The 17910-nt window shown below is 30.0% G+C and overlaps 2 protein-coding genes across 12 annotated transcripts in view; one reads left to right on the top strand and one right to left on the bottom strand.

Moving 5' to 3' along the window:
• Positions 1-892: 892 nt before the first annotated feature.
• The window catches only part of LOC107453040 (probable ATP-dependent RNA helicase vasa-like), a 57581-nt gene continuing 40563 nt past the window's right edge, over positions 893-17910 (top strand). For 3 of the 11 annotated variants that reach the window (XM_071180026.1, XM_071180023.1, XM_071180021.1), the window contains exon 1: positions 893-975. The gene's annotated coding sequence lies outside the window, so the exon portion shown is untranslated. Of the gene's footprint in view, positions 976-8908; positions 9121-17910 lie in introns of those variants that run through there. The other 8 variants (XM_071180022.1, XM_071180024.1, XM_071180027.1 and 5 more) reach the window with 4 other exon arrangements.
• On the bottom strand, positions 5671-8667 carry LOC107453041 (mannose phosphate isomerase). Its single transcript, XM_016069702.3, has one exon. The coding sequence runs from the start codon at positions 8576-8578 to the stop codon at positions 7355-7357; it is 1224 nt and encodes a 407-aa protein (XP_015925188.2). The 5' UTR covers positions 8579-8667; the 3' UTR covers positions 5671-7354.

Below are 17910 nucleotides of genomic sequence, written 5' to 3'. Positions count from 1 at the left end.
TACTCTCCCTATTGTTAGAGTCAGAAATCCGAATCCGTCCTAAGAGAGGTATGTTGTTAAGTACGTTTTCTGAGTGTTTTTATAATTTAAAATATCGTCTGCACTGTAATTAATTAGCACACTTGAAGCATTAAGATTGAGTCCTGTTACATAAAACATTAAGATTGAGTCCTGTTACGTAAACATCCGATCTTAGACCATAGTTATTCAGGGCGTTCCATTTTTCCTCCTGCACTGTAAATGGGTTTTTATTTATTATGCGATCAATGCATTTAATAAAAATATTTAAGCAACTGCATATTTTTTTTTCGTAATCAAAAATAGAAATTTACGATACGAAGCAAACCAGAACATTGCATTACCAGTTACGACACCATATCTAACATACCATGGAACCAATTTATTTAAAATTTAAAAAAGTTGCTGTCAGCTTATGGCATTCTTGCTTGAATGAGGGCCAAAAGCTAAGAAAATTATTTTAACATTTACCCATTTTTTAAGCTGTCTTTTTTTTTGTTTATCATTATTAATTATTTGGTATGTTTTCGTACACGTTTTGAATAATTTCACCTTAATCTGGAACCGCAAAATTAAGACAATTAATTAATTGACAGCGTAAATACCCTAACGACCTTCTATTTGTCAACAAAATAACAAATGCAATAGAAAAGCTTGTATTCGAATTCGAAACGGTGTGTAGTATTATTTTTAAAAAATTACTGCTAAAAAATAAAAATAAATAATCAATTGCATGAAAATCATTTCAGACTGATTCTTGATGCATGAATACCGTAGAACAAAATAATAAGCCTTTTAAAGTTTCGGTTTACTGATTATTTTGAGATAAATGGCGAAATCGGATATCTAGTATCTCAAAATAACTTAATGTGATACAGTTTCGTCACAGACGAATAACAAGTAGTGGAATTTGTGACTGTTGCAATAGCTTCATAAAGGATCTATAAACTTTTCCAAGTAAGCCTTCCTTTGCTTTAATACTCAAGTTACAAAATTCTTTGTCATTTGGGAACTTTTTAGAAAAGCCATAAGTGAAAACAGAGAATAATTTTTTTTTTCAATTTTTTATTCGAATATTTTTTAAAGTTATTTATTCGAATATTTTTTAAAATTATTTATTCGAATATTTTTTTTTTAAATTATTCATTCAAATATTTTTTTAAATCATTTATACGAATATTTTTTTTATTTATTCATGCGAATATTTTTTTAAATTATTCATTCGAATATTTTTTAAAATTTTTATTCCTGTATTTTTTAAATTATTCATTCGAATATTTTTTAAAACTATTTATTCGAATATATTTTAAAATTATTTATTCGAATATTTTTTAAAAAATCTATTGACCTCTCTTTAGTAATGTAATAAAAATTTTAAAAATATACAGTTTACTGGAATTCGAGGACTTTCGAAAAGTTGAGGCCCCCTGGGCATGTTCCCTAAAGCCCTCTTTGATTCTTTATTACGAGTAATTTATTTTCAAAGGTATTTTAAATGCTTTCAAAATTTTAGGGTCACTATTTTTTTTCCTCGTCTAAATCGTTTTTAATTGATATCTAAATAAAATTATATAGAATCCGGGCTTTATCAACTCGAATCAAGTTTAATCTTGTCGGCATTAAGAATAGTAAAATTCAAGATTAAACAATGTAAATGGTGGCAATTGCATTATTTAGTTATTACAATTTCGTTTTTGGCGAGATTTTATAATTTTTATATTTTATTTTATAACCGTTATTGAACAGCCGACCCAATTTTAGGGTTTATGACTATAAATGTTCAACTCCGTAGCCTTGTAATTTTTAACCCAATCCAGAAGACAAGGGAACTCCTGGATCAAGTATTGGGAGAAATTTTGCCTTCATGGAGGACTTTTTGATGGAAGTAACCTGCATCTGCGTTACATGGAGAGGAAAACCATGAAAATCTCCCACGGTTAGTCTGACGGCAAGGGGACTCTAACCCATGATCCGTTTACCACTGAGTATATTTTACGTCACACTGTGGTCGGTGCAAACCGGATGCGTAATTCGTATTGCCAGCCATTGCTGGGATTCGAACCCGGTTCACGTCATTAGAAGGCGAACGTTCTATCCCTTGAGCCATCGCGGCTCCGTTTCAAGCGCTTTTATTTTTACTTTATAGCCGTCGTTGAACAGCCGACCCAATTCTTGGGTTTACGACTGCTGATGTTCAACTCCGTAGCCTTGTAGTTTTGAACCAATCCCGAAGACAAGGAAACTTCTGGATCAGTACCCCTAGAGATATTGATTTGTTATGGGAACATGGAGGACTTTGCGACTCGACAGATTTAACGTGCATCATTCACCATTTACTACAAAGGGGGAAAAGTTTTGAATCTTTGTAAATTTACAATAAGGGTCACAAATTAATATTTAAGGCAACTATTTCAAATTAATTTAATATTTGCTACTATCAAAGATGGATGGAAAACATCAAATCTGTTTGTTTGATGGAGGGAACAAAAATGAGGATATGAACACAGCCTCGAAGTTTTATATTTTCCATGATTCGTTAGATTTCTAATTATTCTTTTCCACGCTTAAATATTAATGTACGCCCCCTAGTGTGCCAACATTTTTGACGAGGACTTTAAAAATGTAAATTAAGAAACACCCTATAATTATAAACACATCGCGGAAATTATAAAGAGCCGGCGAAAAACGCATTTATCTAATCGAAAGGAGAGGCGAATATTCGCCATTTTATTTTATTTTACAATCATATTTAAATTTTTTTTCTCGGCTTTTACTGAATAAAACAATAAAAAATACGAAATGATTATTTAAAAATAATTTTTTACACTGAATTTGGATTAGCGAATTTTATAATTTGGTACAAAACTTTTTCGCTTTGCTTAAAAATTATTTTGATTGAACTATTTGAGCCAAATTTTCCAGATTGCAATTACCCCCCTGTAGTTAGAAGGTCAGAAATCTAAATCTTTCAGAAAAAAAAAATGTTTATTCAGAGGAAGTACGTATATGTGCCTGAATTCGTAACTTAATTAATAGTTAGCATTAGTCAATAACTTGAACCAAAGACCACCTTTAGAGATAAACACCTTGAAACACTAAGATTGCTTTTTAACATGTGAAAATCCGATCATTAAGACAATAGTTAATCTTGATGATATTTTTTTTTTCACTGAAAGAGACAAGTATAATAATGAATCGATTTCTTCACTAATTTAAGCAATTCCTTATATTTATATTAGTGAAAGCAAGGCACACACAAAAAAAAAAGAAAAAAAAATTTTTTTTGGCTAACACGATTTCTTCACTAATTTTAGTTTTTGCAAATATGACTTTATTTTCTTTGCATTGATTTTAGTAAATACTGTGTAAGAATTTAGTACAGAAGAAGAAAATGATTGGATCAAATTGTCACGCCTCATGTGAATGGTTTAATTCTTATTTATACTTAAAATGAATTTTATAACTTGGAAACAACTCGACCTTATTTGATCAAATTATTTAAATTTTTTTCCTCGAAAATTATATACATTTAATGAGATTTAAAAATGTTCAAACCTTACTATTTATAAAAATTTTAAACATTATTAAATTAATAAAAAAAAATATTATGTAATTATGTATTTTTTTACATTATTTTAAAACTTAATAATTGTAATTATAGAAGTAAAGTTTTTTTTTAAAAATATCGGTTGAATACAAAAATACGGCTTTTTTTTAAAAAAATTTTATAACTCACTAACAAAAATTAATAATTGAAAAATAAATAAAATTTTATAACTGATTTTGGTCAAATTGTGAATTTTGACATTTAAAATTAAACAGTTTAAAATTAAACAGCAAATATTTTTTCTTATTTTTCTTATTTTTATGTTATTATATGGGTTCTAAATGCTTGCAGCTTGTGCACAGTTTATAAAATTTATAAATTCCTAATTTTTTTTGTAAATTCCTTTTTTCTTTAATTTTTTTTTGTCTCTCTTCTTTCTATAATATACACATGCATGTAAGAAAAATATGAAGAAAACAAAGAAAGGAATAAAAAAAGGATAAAAAGATTTCTTTAATAAAGGAAAAAATCATGCAATCTTCTCATCATTTCACACGATTCTATCAGCAAAAATAGTGCTTCCTAAAATTGTATTAATAGAGCATTAGCAAAATATATCAATACAATAGTATAATTATATATATATATATATATCGTAAATACCAGTAGTAATCCATAAAAGTGAGAAATTAACTTTTTATCATCAGTTTATTTACAGTTTTCAAAACTTATTTTTAGGGACAACAAATATTATACAAAACATGATTAAAAAATAGATTAATAAGTTAAAAAATAAAAAAATTCAGGGCTGATTGCGTCATGAAAATATACCTGAAATTTTAGCAAGAAATAACATTTGAAAGAGGTNAAAAGTGAGAAATAAACTTTTTATCATCAGTTTATTTACAGTTTTCAAAACTTATTCTTAGGGACAACAAATATTATACTAAACATGATTAAAAAATGAATAATAAGTTAAAAAATAAAAAAACTCAGGGCTGATTGCGTCATGAAAATATACCTGAAATTTTAGCAAGAAATAACATTTGAAAGAGGTTACTATGAATTTAGAAAATTAAAAATTCTAAGCATAATTTTCATAAAAAGAGTAGAAATTGTTTAATTTATTTTTAATCTTATTTCATGAAATTTTAATACCTTAAAAGATAAATGAATATAACTTGCAAAAATTATAAGCCATATTATTTTAAGAAATAAAAAGGGAATATTTCTGTAGCCTGATCTGTCGCACAAAATACAATCACCAAGGTACAAAATGGATTTTAAATTTGCAAATTTTTAAAAATGAAAAGCGTTTAGAGATTTACTTGAAACTGACTGCCAGTTACACATTCAGTTGGTCTCGTTCTTTTAGTCTCTTGTGAACCACTGCCCAGAAGTTGCCAAGATATGGTAATTATCCTGCCGCAAATCAAGACACGGAAATCTTCCTAACAGAACATTGCCAATGAAAATAAATATATTTTATAACAATTAATTGCAATTCATGAAACATATAAAATTAGCTTTAGGAAACATTTTTGAGAATTATTTTTTAATTACTTGTGTGAAAATATAATTTAAATGTTACAAACATATTTTAAATTATAAGCAGGATTAAATACTTACTATTTTGTGCTTTTTATCCATAGAATGAATATTTTAATTATTTTTTTAAAATAAATGACTTAATATGAAACATGATGTTTGAATTTGAAATCGCATGAATAAAAATCGAGATTTTTGATTTTAATATCTTGCGATTCATAATCATAATTTTGAATTTAAAAGATGCATGAATAAGAATCATAATATTGTGGATTTTTAAATGTTAAATCGTATTAATATGAATTTTTCCAAAAAACGTGAATTGTGATATGTAATTTTTAAATCATCAGAATACAAATCACATTGTATAACTTTTAAATCACACAAATAGAAAATCAATGTTTGATATTAAAATCGCCTGAATATGAATTGGAATATTTAATTTTAAAAATGCATGAATACAAATCCTACCATTGGTTTTATAAATAGCATTAATATAAATCGCAACATGAAATTATTTATCTGTGTTGGGTTACTTTAAGGAAAATAACACAAACTTCTTAACAAAATATCTTTATTTCAGTAAAAATAAAGTATTCATAAGTAAAAACATAATTATCTAACTAAATCCAAAGTAAAACAACACAGTTTTAAGATCTACCACCGCTTATATCAGCAAACACACGCCCAAGCTTTAGCAGAAAAAAATCATTCACTTCTTACACAGCACGCTCCAAAAGCTATTAATTTGTTGTTAACTAAGCATGCCAATTTATGATAATTTCATAATAAATATCTATATACAAAACTGAATTTTTATATTTTTTTATTAAAAATATAATGACCAAAACCAGTCTAATTGATTTTGTAACATGCAGTAATCACTAGATTTTCTACTAAATTTAAAAATAATTTGATTCTTAATCATTTTACAACAAAATTTCTTTTTCTCCACACACATTTTCTTCATTTGATGAAATATTTCTGCTATATGCAATATCAACAGTCAACATTGAAACTTCAAAAATCCTTCACACATAAAAGAGAAATAATTATTTAATATCCCTATTTTTTGATTGCTTTAAAAGATATTAATATTTCTCTATCAAATTGATTTTTTGGTTAAAATAAATATGTTATAATATAATGGATTTGATATTTTTGATATCTTAACCAGGATTTACAAATTAAAGCCTTTTTTTTCAAAGTTCTCTAAGATACAAAAAATTTGTATGTTGAGAAAAAATTTCTATTTTGATTATAAAGTTCTGAAAATGCAACACCATGTTAAAACTTTTCATGGTGACAATTTTAAAATTTGTTGCCTGAATTTTGCATTTAAAATTTGTTACCTGAATTAAAATTTGTTACCTGAATAAGATATGCCAGAAGCACAACATTCTTTTCATCCCAGGAAAGAACAAAGCATATAAATAAAAAAACTATTGTTGAATATCCAATAATCAAAAACATAGTTAAATATATGAGGATATTTACGTATCGTGATCTGTTGCACCAACTACAATTGCCAAAGTGTCACATAGATTTAAAATTTGCAAGTGTAAAAAAAAAAAAAAAACATGCGGATGCTTGCCAGGAGAGGCTAGGAGTTATACCTCTAGAGTTGGCCCCTTTCTGTGACGTTTTTTCCCCCTGTTTCACCCGGGTCGCTGCCTAGAAGTTGCTAAGACTAGATGATTATTCTGCCACAGATCACGATATGGAAATCTCTCCAATTATTCTGTCGCAAATCACAATACAGAGATATCTTCAAAAATGTATAACAAAAGCTCCTTTACAAGTGTTTCCTGATCCTTCTGTAATTTAACATATTTCTTCACTAATGAGAAGAGCATTAAAATATAAGATACAAATGAATAAATATATGACGGTAAAAGATCGATTCAGAGGAAAGATTTCCATATTGATAACTAAAGAAACGCGATGACAGTAATAGATAAATTGCAAGAAAAGACTGTAGTATTGATTTTTTTTTAACAAAATGGTCACTTGTTTAGCAGATAAAACTTAATACAATATATAATACTAAATACAATATATAATACAATACTATATAATACTATAAATATAATACCATAAACAAACTGAGTGGTAATTTTTTTAACAAATAAAAACACTTTTGGAAATTTCAACTGGTGATAACAGGCACTATTAAAGAAATATCTTTCAAATAAAGAAAAGATTCTAGTATTTAAAAGAATTATGGGTATCTTAATGGATTTAACCCAGACAATAAGCTCGAAACATTAACAACTCTTCACTGGGTTTGATAATAACATCACAATTAGCAGAAATGAATAAAGCAGATCCAATATTTAAATTAACTTCCTCCTTTTCATAACAACTAACTCCACTGCCTTTAATAATGAGTAATATAGAAGCACTTTGTAAAGTTTTTAACTTATATTCAATAGTATCAGAAGGCAATGTAATGGAATCTATAGCAAACTCTTTCACTGGAGGAGCATAGGTAAGGACGAATGGATCGTTTACATCTTTTTGAGGGACGAACATATTTTCTTCAGCTGATTTACAAATATAAGTCAAAATAGAACATAATGTTTGCACATCTCTGAATTTAGGGGTTAAGCCAGCTCGAACAACATTGTCAGAACACGCCATGCATTCAATGCAATCACCACTGAGGTACGCATGTGGTTCATTAGCAGCTAAGAATATAGCTTCTCCACTTTTTAACTTCACATAGTTTAAAAAGAATATGCATACACAGCCTATATCGGTAGGATATTGTTCGCATATTTGAAGAAATATATCTTTAACTGATATTGATAAGTCACTGGTATATTTATTGCATTTAAAATTTTCAATTATCTGCAAGATCTGTGCTTCATATACACTTGAGGATGATGTCATCAAGGCTGTGAAAACGGAGCGCAAATCACCTTTTTCGAGAAATGATTTAACCAAATCAACGTTAATAATTTTTTGAAGTTCAGTGATTTCTTGAAGAAAGGCTTTTATTTCGTTCAGGGGTCGAAATCCACACAGAGCTTTAAAATTTGTTAATGCGATTGCTAATTCTGGTTTATGATTATCATCAGGATAATGTTGAGGAAATTCTTTGTGCAATTTGGAAGCAGTCTGTTTGTCGGGATGTACTTGGATTGACAGGGCTTTGTTTACTGATAAAACTTTGAAAAGAAAAGGAAGGCCTGCAGATGAGGCAAATTCTTTGGAAATGTTTTCACCCAAGCTTATAGGATTCATCTGAAGCCAGTCAAGCAATTTTTTGTTCACCAAGTGAGGAATAGTAGCTGGTCCCGAATCATGAGTTCCTAACCAAAGTTCTGAGTAAGGCAGATCATCCATAATTTTAAAGTTATCGTCGGCACTCTTTTGCAGAACTGCAACCATACTATTGACTCCTAGTTTGCCCCATTCATAATTTTTAACTACCCCACGAATTTTAAAAACTAAATCCATTGCAATGGTTCAAAGATTTAATTACTTAGTTTCAGTTTCAAAGATTTGACATTGAATCCAATTCCGAAACTGAAACTTGTTTTTATTTTAATCTTGGCAGTCGCAGTTAAAAAAATCTTTTGTCCCTGCAATTGATCGCAATGAAAGAAGCTTTCCCTACAAAAATCCAACAGTACCTTTTATTAAAAACTAAATAACATTGTGTAAAATTTTACTAAAAATTGCTCTTGAGAAGGGCTTGTTTCACTGATAATTGTAGATGCTTGAGTTGAGTTAATTTTTTTTAATTCCAATAATTTTTTTGAAAAGCAAATGGCAACTTCAGCTCGGCGGGTTAATCCCGTTTCCTTGCAGTGCACATTCACATGCTGTTTGGTACTGTTCTTTTTCCCCACAGAACTCAAATAGTTGATTCGAAATTTTATTTCTTTACTAATCATTTTTGAAATATCTCAATTAACATTTGCGTCTTTTTTTAATATGAACAGTTGGTTTTCCTGCCACAGTTTATAAATTTCCTTAGTTTCTCATCAATCACCTAAGTAAGCTTTTATACAATTCTAAAGTTTTGATAAAAATTGTTATAATAAAATAACTAGGCCTATAATGAATTTCTAATCCTTTATATTTAGATACATGTATCTGGACACAGTTAGTTATCCATTATCGTTTAATATTATAAACTATCGTAGGTTTTATATTACAACGAACTTAATTGTAAATATCCCGACTTTTATAATCTTAATTTGCCAGTCTTTACTTACTGGACTTCTACAATTCTAAAGTTATAGTAAATATTGTTTTAATAACCAGGCCTATAATTTATTCCTAATCCTTTATATTTAAAAAAACGTATAAACAAAGTTTAGTATCTATTATGATTTAATATATAAACTATCATTGGTTTTGTTTTACAGCTAACTTGATTGTGAATATCCCAACTTTTAGTCTTAGTAACTTAGTCAGTCTTTATATATTGGACTTAAATACCTGTATTTCTTTAATTATTTTTATCTTTCAAATATTTGTACATTTAATTACCTGAATATATTAAAATATTTCATTATTCTTTTGAAATTTTTATTCTTTTAAATGTTGAATATTATACAGCTTATTGCATTTAAATTTATTCACCTCATGGTCTTATGTATGTTAATATATCAGTAACTATCCTATGATATTGTGCCTGACTATTTTGAACATTCAGTATTGTGCCTGCTTTATTTAACATGCAATATATAGCTGTTTATTTAGTTTGCATGGTTTTTCTATAAGAGTATAAAGAGTATATTGGTGTTATTACCTACTATATATAAGGTAGTATACATTCTTGTCTATCATTTGTCCTCATTATCTACGAATGGCTATAAATGAGTGTTGTAAAAATTTGTAATTACTTTTATAGGTTTTCTATTTAGCTGTTTCTAAATTTGAAATTTATTATACTTTGCGTAACATTTTCTGGCATTAATTTTTGCCTTTTGATACTGTCTTTAGTACCATTAAATTAGGGGTGCACAATCTTTTATGAGTGAAGGGCCACATGCACAGCAGATTGACTAATGAAGGGCCACATGCCCAAGTATTTCGACAAACATGTTGACAGCTATCAGTGTTTTCATCATAGAAAAAAAATGGGTGAGAATTTCTCACCCTTTCTCAAAAACAGGGTGAGATTTCAGAAAGTTAAGTGAGATTTCTAAAAACTGAAAAAATACAAATAGACTTGAAAAAAAAATTTCTTTCATTATAATACATTTTTAACGTCTTCCATTTTTTAAAGCATTGAATATTCATGCTGCATCATCATAGAAGATTTTGCCTTTACTAGGTATTTGTCCACCTTACATTAGTGCATAAAAAATTTGAACGCCTTACATGAAAAAACGTTACCTGCGGTAAACACGTGGTTGCAGAGAAATGTGTTCTGAAAGGGGTATCGTGGCTCGGAGGGGTTGTGTTCTGTTGTTCGAAAAAGTTCTGAACAATACTGGTAAATCGGGAATCTAGATAACTGGGGCAAATGTTGAAAATAATGAAAGATCCAGGAAGAAAAGTGAAATGGATTTTATTCTAATTGGCGTAATTCGAAGCTTTTTCCAAAATGCGAGAAATTCGCGAATTTTGAAATTGATTTATAGAATGCGCTAATTTCTCGCGGTAATCATTTTTTAATGCGAGAAAAGAAAAAAATATGCGAGATTCTCGCGCTGTAGTGAAAACACTGGCTGTTGTAGGTTATTCTAGGCACTAAATTCTTTTTGGCAGTTAACACGTTGAATGCCATGGGGGTCACTGGTGATTGGCACTGAGGTTATTCGTGGCGCCACTGTGGTCACCGGAGACCGGCAAAGCCAAAAATCACATAATTCAAGTAATTTTTTTTTTTTTTAATATTATTTTTACTAAAATGGTTTGAAGAAATTAATGCAATATGGAACACATAGTTTTATTTATATATACAGAGATGGCAACTTACTCTGGGCAGCGAATAAATTTTTTCAACTTTATTAATTGTGATTCTTGGTTCAATAAATGCAATTTATTAGAATTTTGTCCACTACTATTTCTAAACAATTCATAGGCTTATATAATTAACCATTTTTTACAGATATGTCATGTTAAACCTTTTAAAAAACTCGCGAAATCTGTAATATTTGCATATTTCGATTGTTTGTAGTTACTATTTTGTAGTTTACCATTTGGCCAGACTGAATGGACAAGCCATTTAAAATTAGTGTGCATTCAACGTGTTAACTTTGTAATTTGTTTGCATGAAATTAAATACTTTTAAATGTTTAAAATTAGACACTGCAAAACTTAATGAAAAAAAAACAGAATCAAAAAATCAGATTGAATTTATCAGAAAAAATTTAGTATTACTAATCTATAAAGAAGCTAGCCTCATTTTCAGAAATCAGCCTAAAAACCTTTTTCCTTTTTGTTCTAAAATGTTTATTTTTATTTCCTTTTTCAATAAATTAAATTCTTATTCCTTTTTATGAATTAAATGCCTATTACTATTCAAAATTACTAGTAAACATAATGCAGTACATTTTAAGCATATTTAATGCCAATCATGACTGGAAAATATTGCAGTTTTTCTTTTTTGGTGACTATAAAAATCTGTAATATTTCCTATGTATAAAATTTTTAGTAACTTATGTAACAATTATCATGAAATTAATTTTCGTAAAATCTGCTGGATTTTTTCCTATTTCTGTTGGCAGCTTTGAAATAGTGATGTGTTATATTTAAATTGCTTCAATATGAATTATGTGTGATTTTTAAAATTCGTAACCAAAAAACGCGATGCGTGAGTTTCAAATCACGTGTTTACGAGCCGAGATGTGGGATTTTATTAAATTTCGAGAAGTCTCACAGCGTATAATTTTTAAAGTACGTGAATATGAATCGCAACTTGTGGTTTTTAAATCTTGTGAATATGAATCGCGGTGTATGATTTTTGAATTGGGAGAAGAGTTAAAGTGTAGGATTTTTAAAAAGCCAAAACACTAATTGCGATATGAGATTTTAAATCTCGAGAATACGAATCACGGTAAATGATTTTTAAATTTCATTAAAGTTAATGCGATGTGCAATTTTAAGATCACTTAAATACGAATTACGATAATTATTTAAATTGCGAAAAGAATCAAAACGTATGATTTTTAAAACACTTAAATACGAATTGTGATATATGATTTTTAAAACACGTAAATACGAATCGAGATATGTGATTTTTAAATCATATGGCGACAAAAAGAATAGATTTTCTGTGTGTTGTGAAATTAGCGCGTGTTCATGAAACTAAAGTAATAGGCACATATTTTTAATTATTTTTTTGTGAAAGGGGCTGTCTAACATAAACCTACACATCTTGTTATTTATTTGCTTCGGGAAGGTGTCGATTTTGCTGGGATACGTTATTACTTTTTTTTAAGTTACGAAAAAAAATTAAAATAGAATCAAGTTTCACAGGTTGTAATATTATGTTAAAATATCAGGATATTCAAAGTCAAGTAAAAATGCAGCAATAACGGGAAATAAAAAATAAACACGTTCAAAAAACCTTTTATATTTGTGTTAAAATTAGCACAAATAGAGCACGAAAAAAGTAATTATTTTAATTTACGTGATTAAAAACTTGCATGTTGTCAAATTATAGTATTAAAAATTTTAGAAATTTTTAAATCACGGGGGAAATATAGTAATAAGTACCAAAAAACTATCAAATACCTTTATATTTATGAAATTGCTGTAAATGCGTTGAATGCGGGATTCGAAATTAAAGTGTCGCAATAGCGTATAAAAAATATCTAGACTTTCAAAACATAGTAGAAATGTGTAGCAATTGAAAAAGAATTTGAATTGCCATAAAATCGGCACAAATAAATCACGTCAAAAAATGGTTATCTAAATAAGTGATTCTTTACTCACGATTCGTAATATCTTGCTTAAATATCAAAATTTTAAAACCCACGAGAAAATGTCTGCTACGAGAATGCCACACAATAACTGCCAAAAAAAAGGATCAAAAGTCATTCAGATTTGATATAAATTTGCGCAAATAAAGCGCCTCATAACTTTCATAAATCGTGATTTCGGAAACTAAGTGAAAATGGATAGGGAAACTAAGTTAAAATGGGTAGGGAAACTAAGTGAAAATGGGTAGCAATAACCACTGAAAAATCATAGGATTTCTGATAAATCCGCGAAGAGCGTCAAATTTGATAACTAAACTTCGAAATTTGTGTATCGTTATAATGACGTATTAAAGATATTGAGATTTTCAAAACTATGCTTAATCCGTAGCGTTAACCAATCAAAAATAGCGATCGGAAAACTGCATCGATTGAGATTGGGTGCGTTAAAAACTTAATTGCGTAAATTTCAAATTTCCAAACTAATTATATTATATTTTTTTTTCTTTCGAAAAATGGAATTGCTTTTTCAAAATTTTGTTCAGATTGCGTCCGAGGGCCGCTCATCAAGGGTTTTCGGGCCGCAGGTTGTGCACCCCTACATTAAATTCTAAGTTCAACCTTAGTTATGTAAAATGCTAGCTTTTAAGGTGTTCAAATATGTTTCCCAAAACTGAAAATTTTGTTCTATTTTTTATTGAGCTTATGTGTTATTACTTTTGGGGAAGATTTCCATTTTATGATCTGTGGCAGAATAATTGTAACTTAGCAAATTCTGGGCAGCAGTCTGTGTGAAGCTATAAACATCATAGTAGGGTTTAACTTTTAGCCATCCCTGTGCTAGCCTACATAATTTTTTTTTTAAATATAATTTGTGGGTTTTGGCTGTGATTAATCGGTTTTTCAATTTTTGATATCTTAAATGTTATTAAAAAATGCGCATTTCGCACTTAAACTATAAGTTTTTTCAAGCGTTCCAAGCTGTAACACCTCCATTGTAATTTTACAATTAAGAATAATTTTTTCGGTAGCTATCAATTAATCAGCCCTTTTCACATAGTTTTCCAAATTTGATATTCTTGATATATTAACATAGCGATGGCCTATTCCCTTTTAATTTGCACATTTCTTGATATAACCATCCCTGGCCCAGTGCCAACCACTACCTATCTTGCATGTCATATATCTATTGCCAATTTTGATGCATAATTAGTTATCTTAAATTATCATTACTGTATCTCGTCAATCTTTCATCAGGCAATTCTCTATACTTGTACGCCGCGGCCAGTTTATACATTAATGTTTGAGCATTACGCATCAACCAATGGAGTTTTCAATNTTATAACAGTCTCATTTAGATTTAAGTTGTATTTGGGTATAGGCTATCACTGTGATAATTTTTCGCCATTTGTTAACTCTGATTTTGGATACTTAAATTAATATTTTTTAATTGTCATTTCTGCTTAATTTTTAAATATGTTTCTCCCCCAAATGTCTTTAAATGCCGGACACCCTGTTTTAAATTTTCAACCCATCCTCTGCTTTTATATCAATATCCAAATATATATCACTTTTTCATATTATTGGCGTTCTATTCCCCATAACAAATTGTAAACAAACTTCATGATTGTTGTCTCTGAGTGCTTTCTTTGGTTTTTATATGTATTTTTTGTATTTATATGATGTTTTTTCCCACATAATACATTTCAAGTTAAATTTGCATACATCCACATAGCTTTAGGTCTCTTAGTAATATCACGTACCAACTTCATAGAAGATTATTCATACCACCAACCATTGGAATTCCCCAGGTCAACTCGTCAACAGTGGTACTTATTAATAGATTTATACACTTAGTTTCACCAAATTTTTTCCTCCATTTCTTTAAAGCTTTCAATATTTGTTATTTAACATAGCGATGACCTATTCCATTTTAATTTGCACATTTCTTGATATAACCATCCCTGGCCCAGTGCCAACCACTACCTATCTTGCATGTCTTTTAACTATCGCCAATTTTGATGCATAATTAGTTATCTTAATTTATCATTACTGTATCTCGTCAATCTTTCATCAGGCAATTCTCTATACTTGTACGCCGCGGCCAGTTTATACATTAATGTTTGAGCATTACGCATCAACCAATGGAGTCTTCAATCTCCGCCTAGCGCCACTTATAACGTTTTTTGTTTTCTATTAGGATTTCTGCACAGCTTTTGCTATTCATTATCATTCTCGTTTGTATCAACGACAAAAAAAAATTTCTTTTTTCTGCTTTCTAATAGTCTATCAACTATTTCACTAACTAACTACTGATCTGGCCATTTTTCAACAAACTCAACAAAATTAAATATCGTACTTTCTAGTTTGAGGCTAACAGGGCCCATCGGACATTGCCATTTGTTTAACTGGCGGCGGCATGCAATTTCATCAATGGAACATCGGAAATCATCAAATATCATCAAAAATCATTAAACATTTTCTTTACGCTCTTGGAAAATCTGTTCTTAATAATTATCCTAATAATCTTTCGGAAATGGGTCTCTTTGGAGGCTCGGTCAAGACTCACCCTCGATCTTTTCCTCGATCTCACCATTAGATCTTTAAAAAAAAAAAAAAATTATTACTTTATTTTCTCATAAATCTTTATTTTGGCTCCTATAACTTGTCCATCTCCTTGTAAACAACCAAGTACTTTCTTCTGGAACATGAACAAACGAAACAGATTTCCAAAGCTAAGCAACTAAGCAATCTCATCGGACAATTGCTCTGGATAACACTCCACGACTTTATGGTAGGAGGGAGTCACCATTGCACACTTCAAATGCTAGTGTTCCACCTCCTAGTAATCTAAGAGGCTCATCGAGAACTCGTAGCCTTTCTCCAGTCTGCAGAGACCAAATAGAGGCAAAAGGCATCAGTGCTACACCAACATCTTCCAACATGAACACAGTAAGCACTATAATTGATCAACAAACACCAGAGAACAATTCTGGCAGATCTAGACCGCCTCGTGACATCTCATTAACACGTCTCAAAAGTTATCTCCCTTCAGCTCACAATTCGGCTGAGTCTCCTTTTAAGCAAGCTGTAAGAATCAGCCAAAGTCTTCAAAGTCAACAAAACAGCAAACTAGCAGACTTACCCAGAACTGGCCATCATTCTCCAATTCACATAGAACAAGCAGAAGCAAAAGGCGTTAGCGAAACACAAACATCCTCTTCATCCCAAATATCGGCTAAATCGCCATTTAATCCTTTTCAAGAAAATTCACCTCTTCAGGTCGATCTTTTATCTATGTCACAACAATCAGTGCTGAATAGTCCTGCAAATTCTCTACCACGGGCTAGTTTATCCCCACTCAGCGAAACAATCCACAACGTTCTAAACACAAACATCGATCATGAGTTTACCTCTCCATCTTCCCCATTACCGACAACGGCCAACACTACCATTCCATCTGCTTCAATTTTGCCAGCTCCTGACAATTCTCACGAATTAGACACATTAATCAGCATAATCGTTAAAAATGGTGATACGTTCAAACTCTCAATTACTCAGACAAGCTTGCAATGAGGCAATCCAAAAAATTAAAACCTTGTTCAGCAGCCAGTCCTCTTCATCACACATACAAGTTCAACAACTAGAAAAACTGAATCATCGTATTTCTATACTCTCAGATAAAGTTGATCCAACACATATTAAGAACTTAGAGCGACAAATTATTAGGATATCAGATCCGCTCAACGAACTTAAACAATCTTGCCATACTCCAACTTACAAGAAAATCGCCAAGAGGCAGCTTCCTCCTGCGTCTATTATCATCACTGCTGAAGACGAGAAATCTGGTGATGACATCATAAAAATCATAAATGATTCTACAATGCTACCAATTGTGAAGAAGGTTTACAAGACAAAGAACTTCGTCGAAATAAAGTTTCACGATCATGAGGCAAAGACTAGATTAACAAATAGCATCAAAAATAAGCTCGAATTCCACGACAAAGAACAACATCTTACCTCACTTATAATTCTGAATGCACCAGCTCTCTTTGATGGCAGCAGTATATCCAACATCCTCCAGCATTTCATATACCTATCGCTAGAGAAACTCTATAAAAAAATTTTCCTCATTCCAGACTTTTTGTAGATGACTCTTATTTTTATTTTTCTTATTTCATATTTATTTTTTGTTTAAGGCATTTCTCTATGCCTTTGTATTTTATAGTGTAAATATTTTCAAAATTTAATTTATTCTTCAGACGTCATTTATACTAGTTGCTAAAGTAATTTTTTGTGTTTTATGTATGTTTTGTCAGTTGAATGTTTGTTCTACCCTCGTGTGCCCTGAATAGGACGAGTCGAGATATAAATAAACAATTCTTGATAATTATAGCTATGTAATGCGTTCGATTTGTGACAATTCCATCTTAGTTAACCGCATCGTAATTTTTTTGAAAACTGTCATTCTTTCGACTTTTTTCACACTGTTTTAGAAATTCAATATTTTTAATATGTTATCCCGTGAGAATTTTGAATGTGCATTCATGTTCGACTTGTGACAATTCTATCAGAATTTCATGGCATTTGATGATTGCCTTTTCGCAAGTTATTGATAATTTTTGGGCCCTCATACAGGTTTTTTATACACACTGATATGTTTAATAGGATGCTCTAAATTCAAATTTTAGTTATCACTATTTGATGGGTTCAATTCGCAACTGTTCTGTAACAGTTTCTCGCTATTTTATTATAGGTTTTCGGCCATTGCTTAGCATTTTATCAACCCCTTCCTCTTGATTTTTCAAAATCCGATATTTCGAGTTCAATGTTTAAGATGTTTGATTCGTGATGATTCCGTTGTAGTAATTTCCCTTACTCTGGTATTGGGTTAGAAAAGTTCATGTT

Source organism: Parasteatoda tepidariorum, chromosome 4, assembly GCF_043381705.1.
Source record: "Parasteatoda tepidariorum isolate YZ-2023 chromosome 4, CAS_Ptep_4.0, whole genome shotgun sequence".
Taxonomy (NCBI): Eukaryota; Metazoa; Arthropoda; class Arachnida; order Araneae; family Theridiidae; genus Parasteatoda; species Parasteatoda tepidariorum.
Note: the sequence above shows the minus strand (reverse complement) of the source record. Positions and strands in the feature narration are given on the sequence as shown.

What these genes read in the sequence shown, in the direction of transcription:
- LOC107453041 (XM_016069702.3), bottom strand. Translation starts at nt 8,578, where the DNA reads ATGGATTTAGTTTTTAAAATTCGTGGGGTAGTTAAAAATTATGAATGG.